At 34.6% G+C, this 7316-nt stretch overlaps 1 protein-coding gene, 1 long non-coding RNA gene and 1 other non-coding gene across 3 annotated transcripts; all 3 read right to left on the minus strand.

Annotated features, from left to right (window-relative positions):
• Positions 1-2911: 2911 nt before the first annotated feature.
• Positions 2912-2993, minus strand: TRNAS-AGA (transfer RNA serine (anticodon AGA)). The gene has a single exon. It is a non-coding gene; the product is annotated as a tRNA-Ser (tRNA).
• Positions 2994-3820: 827 nt separating this feature from the next.
• Positions 3821-6596, minus strand: LOC104084709 (uncharacterized). The gene is made up of 4 exons (XM_009588632.4): positions 6403-6596; positions 6155-6260; positions 4343-4422; positions 3821-4157 (listed from the first exon to the last, which is right to left on the minus strand). Exons 1-3 carry the CDS (start codon positions 6512-6514, stop codon positions 4344-4346), a joined length of 297 nt encoding a protein of 98 aa, XP_009586927.1. The 5' UTR covers positions 6515-6596; the 3' UTR covers positions 3821-4157; position 4343.
• On the minus strand, positions 4799-6146 carry LOC117273839 (uncharacterized). The gene is made up of 2 exons (XR_004503867.1): positions 5364-6146; positions 4799-5330 (listed from the first exon to the last, which is right to left on the minus strand). It is a non-coding gene; the product is annotated as an uncharacterized lncRNA (long non-coding RNA).
• Positions 6597-7316: the final 720 nt, after the last annotated feature.

Here is a 7316-nt window from a genome sequence, read left to right on the forward strand (position 1 = left end):
CACATAAATAGAGTAAATATTCAATGAAGAGAGATTATATCTTAAGACATAAATAAGGATAAAATAATACAAAACTCCTTCTAATTAATATTTTCTTAAGGGACGTATAAAAGAGAGACACGACAAATAATTTCTGATGGAGAAAGTACTTTATTTTCGTGAAAAACACATGCAGCCGAATTTAAAAGGGTTACAAGCTCTATTTTTTTCTAAAATTAAATCGAGCCATCTTTATTGTCACACTTCTCAAATAAACGAATATATTTAGAGAGGAAGTAAATGATAATTTAAATTTGTAATCGAAGTATAGTTACTTTACACAATTCAAATTAAATAAGAAAAATATTTATACAAATAAAATTTTATTAGATTTGAATAATTACATATTAGAATTCATAATATCTATAATTATTATACTCTTTAACTGAACGTCAAATTCTAAAAAGATTTTGAAATAACACTTAACAAGTATACGTTAGGTATACAACAACAACAACAACAACAACAACAACAACAACAAAATCTAGTATAATCCCACAAGTGGGGTCTGGGGAGAGTAGTGTGTACGCATATCTTTACCCTTACCTAGAAAGTAGAGATGATATTTCCGATAGACCTCGGCTCAAGAAAAGATGAAAAGAAAGTAGTAGTAACAAGCAGTAATAGAAGCAAGAGAATCAGAAAACAAAGCGAAAGGAACAACATGTAGTAGTAGAAATCTACCAATAATAAAATACTTATAAGATTAACACTAATACTACTAGTTTGGGAAAGAGACACTCTCGACTACCTACTAACCTTCTACCTTAATTCTCGACCTCCATCCTTTTCTGTCGAGGGTAATGTCCTCGGTAAGCTGGAGAGCCGCCATATCCTACCTAATTAACCCCTCCCCCTCCCCCCCTTCCCCCAATATTTCTTTGGACTACCTCTACCTCTTCTCGGACCTCCCCAAGGCCAACCTCTCACACCTTCTTACTGGAGCATCTATTCTTCTCCTCTGCCAATGCCCAAACCATTTAAGTCTTGCTTCCCCCATCTTATCCTCCACCAGAGCCACTCCCACCTGGCCCGAATGTCTTCATTCCTAATCATATCAATCCTGCTAAGCCCGCACATCCATCTCAACGTCCTCATCTCTGCTACCTTCATTTTCTATACATATGACTTCTTCACTCACCAACACTCTACCTCATACAACATAGTCGGTCTAACTACCACTCTATAGAAATTACCTTTAAGTTTAGGTGGTACATTCTTATCACATAAAACACCGGAAGCGAGCCTTCATTTCACCCACACTGCTCCAATACGGTGCACAACATCCTCGTCAATCTCCATATTTTCTTGTATAATAGACTCAAGGTACTTGAAACTATCTTTTTTGGGTCCCGCTTCATCGGTCCTAGCACTAACTTGCACTACAAGTATTCTGTCTTGGTCCTACTCAACTTGAAACTTTTTGGACTAGTCCAGGGTCCGTCTTCAAATCTCCAATCCCGCGTTAATGTTGCTCCGCATCTTATCAATCAGTACAATATCATCCGCAAATAACATACATCAGGGCACTTTCTCTTGAATGTGGCGCGTCAGTGTGTCCATTGCCAAGGCAAATAGTTATATAATTAACAATAGTTATATAATTTTTTTAAAATGTATATAAATTAATATAGGGTACACGCGCAAAACAGACTAGTATATATTATATGTTAAATCTTCTTTCGTATATTTTGACTCGATGAAATTTTGGGGCATCAGGCATCACTGCCTGCAAGTTGATGCTTTCTTTACAGCCTTGTGTCCTTCCTCCAGAAGTACACAGATATTGGGGGTTTTAGTGGCTCTCTTGTCTTGCTAGAGTCAGTTTTGGTAGCTTTTCTATTCAAAAATAAGAGAAAAGAATACCTTTAATCTGGCCCTTTGGCCTTTGGTATTGAGTCATTGACCCCTTCTAATCTGGGTCCCTTTTTTAATCTATTACGGTTTTCTTTTTGTTTGGGGGTGGATGTGGGAGAGGAGAATAACACGAGTTTCTTCAAAGAAATAAAAGTCTTTTCAACGGATCGGATGAGCTGAAAAAAGATTGGAGTGACAAAGCGAGAAGTGAAAATAGAAGAAGATTAATTGCTTTATTTGACAACAAGATAAACAGATAAGGTTGATTAATGGCTCATGTCATGTTTGTTTCCTCCACTAGAAAACTCGTTGATTGGATATGCTCCTATATCTTTTCTCTTTCTCCCTATTCTTTCTCTTTCAAATAACAATTGCATAGAATTACTGTTAATGATTACTTATTATCTCTCGTTAATACAAGATCAATTAATTATGTTCATCAAAATTTACACAATTAAAAAAAGTAGAATTTTTGTCTCCAATAAAATCTGAACTATGATCTCTCATAGTTTTCACACGTCTCATTGAATCAGTCACATTTTCGGATGCTTATTCTTGCTCTCTGTCTTGAAATATCATTTTTCAAGTTGGGTCAGAATTTTCTATCAAAATGTATGGGACCGTCAATCATTGAATCAACACAACATAACAAAAAGACCTTTCCCTCGACCCCATCCGCACCTTCAAAGATATCTCCAAAAACTTATCCAAACAAGTTGAGGAATAAGTTATGATCAGCTATTTGAATTCTTATTGACCATAATTCTCAAGTTATATAAAATTGAAAAGTGATTATACATTTTTTAACATTTAATACTATAATATCATTAATTGGGCATGAAATTATATTCCTTTCAATCGTCTTTTTTCATTCTCTGGTGAGAAAAAATATCTCAAAAAAAAAAAAAACACTTTTAGGTGCATTCATCATTCACCCCCGAACTCTATACTAGTCTTTATCTTTTCTCTTGTTAGTCTGCTGATACCGATATCAAATATATATTAACACCAAAAACGTGGACGGCAGGATTCGAACCTGCGCGGGCAGAACCCACATGATTTCTAGTCATGCCCGATAACCACTCCGGCACGTCCACCAGATGGATATCCATCTTTCCTCTATTAGTTTATATATATATATATTCCTTAATAACATAGAGTTTGACACCTTATTTCTGGGACACACACAGAAATCAGAATAACCATCCCGTTCCATAATTCGCAGCACTACGGTGTATGCGTGGGCGTCAAATTTTTTATCTGACCTATTGGACATATTCTAGCACATAGACAACAAAAGAAAATAAGAAATGTATTGTAAAGACTTGTTGACATATTTATTTCAAGGAGCAACATCCTAATAATAGGTCTTTATTTTCTAGACTTTCGAGTTAGGGGGTTGTGCGTGTGCTGGCGCATCAAATGCTTGACGTCCTCTAGCACATATCAAACAAAAGTAAAGGAGAAATGTAAAAGTTTTATTATACAACTGGTAACGCTTTTATAACTTGAAATTTGTAAATGTTAACATCAGAGTAAGTAATGAAAGTTTGAGATGTAAGAGGTGATAATAATGTGCGTCATCAGAACAAAATTAATTAAGTATGCATAAAATGCATTAGCCTGTAATAAGATATGCATTAATTTGGACCATGAAATGCTTAAAAGAAAGACAATACCAGATGGAGCTCAGAGCGCAATCTTCTCTCATGGTTGTTCAATCATTTTGGATTGATTTACTATGATCTTTCATCATCCAAGTCTTTTAGGAAAACATCCTTCTTTCTTTCTTTCTTTCTTTCTTTCTTTCTTTCTTTCTTTCTTTCTTTTTTAAGGCTAATTTATCACCCAGGTACGAGCGTTCTGTAATTTTCCTTCCAAGGACACCGTTACTAGCTCTATTAGAAACGTCCAACAGAGGATCTAAGAAAACCTTTCAAGCATCTAGGCACGTTGAGTATATCATACTGTAAACAATTCAAGTACCACATGATACATGATACATGAACATGCATACAAATGGGAATAATAAGTGCTGTTAAAATGGGTTAACGATAGGACAGATAGAACAGAGGCCCCAATGTGTCAATTACTATTACATACTCCAGTAAATGGAAACGACTTATGTACCGAATGTTACAGTGCCAAATTCAGCAACAACTAAAAGTATCCACATCCTACAAGCTCCAATGGTAATTGCTATGCTAGAAACAGCATATGTTCGAACTTTTATACCTTTGGGCCCCAAAGTCATATCGTTCCTGGCAAAAGATCACAGTAGTTAAAAACGGAACTCTGTGGGTGGGTGGGGGCGGGGGTGGCATATCAGAAAAGATTCATTTGCACGACAGAAAATAAAGACGATAGATCATATATGTTAATATTTGGCTTGTAAAGTATTACCCCGGAAAAAAAAAAGGAAACATGAAAAGATCAGGAATTTAACCTCAGGTGTGCAAGTAGTTTGCAGCCATCATCAATTCCAAAGTGATCTCAGGTTCAATATGAAATTCTGTTTCCTTGCCACTGCAGAAAATAAAATATTTCCATATTAGTCCAACCAAACAAAATCTATGGCATAAAAGAAGGGGAAGGAGTTACTTCATAAGATCAAAAGGATAGGAAATCCAAAATACCAACACCCAATAGCTCATGTCTGGGGCTTCTAGATATGTGATCCACAACAAAAAATGGTAAATATTAAAACCCTTTTCACTCTTTTAGCAGCTAGTTCACTAACTCATAGAGATGTTGCATAACAGAAACAAGCAAGATACTTCCAAAAACAATGTGTTACTTGAGCATGAAGCAGCATCACTGAGAAAATCTCTATCTTACAACAAATTAGCATACCATATGGACCAAACAAATGCTTATCCCCAACCGCGTAGATGAAGCAAAATTCGATTCAATGAAGCATTATCTTAGACTAAATTTGAGGTGGTAATCGTCTTTATAAATATCCAACGCTCTCCTCAAAGCTACAAGAAAGACTAATCTTAACTACTAAAGATTTACTGATGTAGAGCTGGTAGTTGTACCACAACAAATTGTAACACGAGATAGTCCAAAAAATTGCATCCTTCGGTAAGAGCATCATAACAGGTGAAGAGGTAGCAAGTTTCAGAATTTGCATCATTCTTTGGTTGTAACTGCAGCACTACTCATTCATTTCGAGCCTAGTTGCTGAAAATGAAGAAGTTACACAGGGAAGTCTGGATTTTGCATTGTTCTTAGGGTAGTACACTGCAGCCCTATTCATTCATTGCAGACTGCAGCCCTACTCGTCCATTCCTTTGAGCCTTCTTGCTAAAACTGAAGAAGTTGAAGAGGTAGAAAGTCTGAGGAGGAGTTTGCGTGGTTCTTTTGGTACTAGACTACAACCCATTCATTCATTCATTCATTTTGTTGAGCCTACTTACTAAAATGTGAGTCTCACCTTGATGAAGTTGCATAAGCTTGCATACTTCCCATTTCCATGATATCTAACATCTAGATATGGCTTATGACCTCATTTCATCAATAATGAAATTCAAGACTACACTTCAGCAGCTTAGTATTTCCAAACTTAACGGCGTAAAGCTGAACCCAGGAAAACTTAGGACAGACCAAAAAAACTAAAATCTAGTTTAGCACGCGACGAAACCTTGTGGAGACAAATATCTATATCATGATCTATATGAGGCTGACCTCATCTAAGAGTAGACCTCCCTAAAAGTATTTTAGACCATCCTGGTATAAATGTAAATAGAGCTATAATTTCAATAATCTATATTCAGTACAATAATCAAAGTGATCATACTTAAGACTCCTTATTGCCCCAAGAAAAACTTGGGATCTGAATAGAGACCAATACAAGTACATGAGCATGGCCTAGTTTACAGCTAGTTCATATAACCGAAAAGGGCTTCTCCAGAATTAAACCTACGTAAGGTATCAAGAATCTTAAATAGAAACAACATAATAATGCAAATGCTTCTCTTAAGCCCACAAACTACTAAACACAGAAACACCTGAAAATCTTAAAACATGGATACCGAAAATCATATCACGGATTTTTTATGCTATTGCCAGGTAAGCTCATAGCTCAAACATGATACATCAAATTACATAAGAAAAATGATGCCCAATGTAGTTATAAGTCCCTTTGAATTAAAAGGTGAACTTGAATTCTATTACTATACAGAAATCAACATAAGACAAATCATAGTAGTATGTCAGAAGAATTTCTCGAATTTAAAATAAATGAAGATATAACCTTGCATATTGAAGGGACCAGTAGAAGTACTGGCAGATCTTCTCGAGAATGGTGGTGCTAATCTCCGGAAAAGTCACCTCCCCATGTTCTGTCTCAGCAAAACTCCCTATACCCAAAAAAGAAATTGTAAGAAAAAACAATCACATGCCATCAAATAGATCATATTTTTTGCTCCGATTACTATGAATTTTGAGCAAATCGAAATGGGCAAAAATAAAAGCCCTAATTGAAATTAAAAAGAGATAGACCTGGAGAAGTGAGCATGTTACGTATGGTCTGAGAGACCATTGCAGCCTTCTTATCGATTATGAATTCGAAGCCTTCGGCGCTTATTAGCTTCACGGTATCCTCTTTCTTCATCTTCGCCGATTGGTTAATGCCCCCAATTGATCAATTTGCTTGTGAAAACAATAAACCAAAAAGACAATATTTTATACTCCTGTGCAGATGATAAAGAAGAAAAAAGGGTTGCAAGTTTCGGTCATTAACAAATCCGAACCGGAATTCAATGGATCGGGTTGGAAATTGGGTATTAGAGGAGTTGGGCCATTTGTACATGGTATGCCCATTAGAAATATTAGTTTAACACCATATACAATTAAAATATTTATTTTATTATGTATATCTATTTTATAAATTTATTTTATCATATATATCTATTTTATAAATTTATTTGACCATGTATACCTACTATATTCCAAAATAAAATACTATATATTCTAAATTAAAATATTGCGATATGTTTGGTTTGAGTACTATATTCCAAGTTAGAATACTGTAGTATGTTGGTTAATAATGTATTCCAAATTAAAATACTTTTGTATGTTTGGATTAAATAATATATTCTAAATTAGAATATTGTGGTATGTTTACTTTGAATATTATATTTCAAATTAGAATATTATGATATTTGGTTTGGATAGAAATTGTATTCCAAACTAGAATATTATGGCATGTTTAGTTTAAATATTGTATTTCAAAATTAGAATATTATGATATGTTTGGTTTAAATATTGTATTTTTCATTAGAATAATATGGTATGTTTGGTTTGGATACTGTATGGCATGTTTAGTTTGAATATTATATTCCAAATTAGAATATTGTAGTATATTCGATTTGGATTGTTTTTCAAATTAGAATATTGTAGTATATTTCATGTTG

Source organism: Nicotiana tomentosiformis, chromosome 6 (assembly GCF_000390325.3).
Source record: "Nicotiana tomentosiformis chromosome 6, ASM39032v3, whole genome shotgun sequence".
In the NCBI taxonomy this organism is placed as follows: domain Eukaryota; kingdom Viridiplantae; phylum Streptophyta; class Magnoliopsida; order Solanales; family Solanaceae; genus Nicotiana; species Nicotiana tomentosiformis.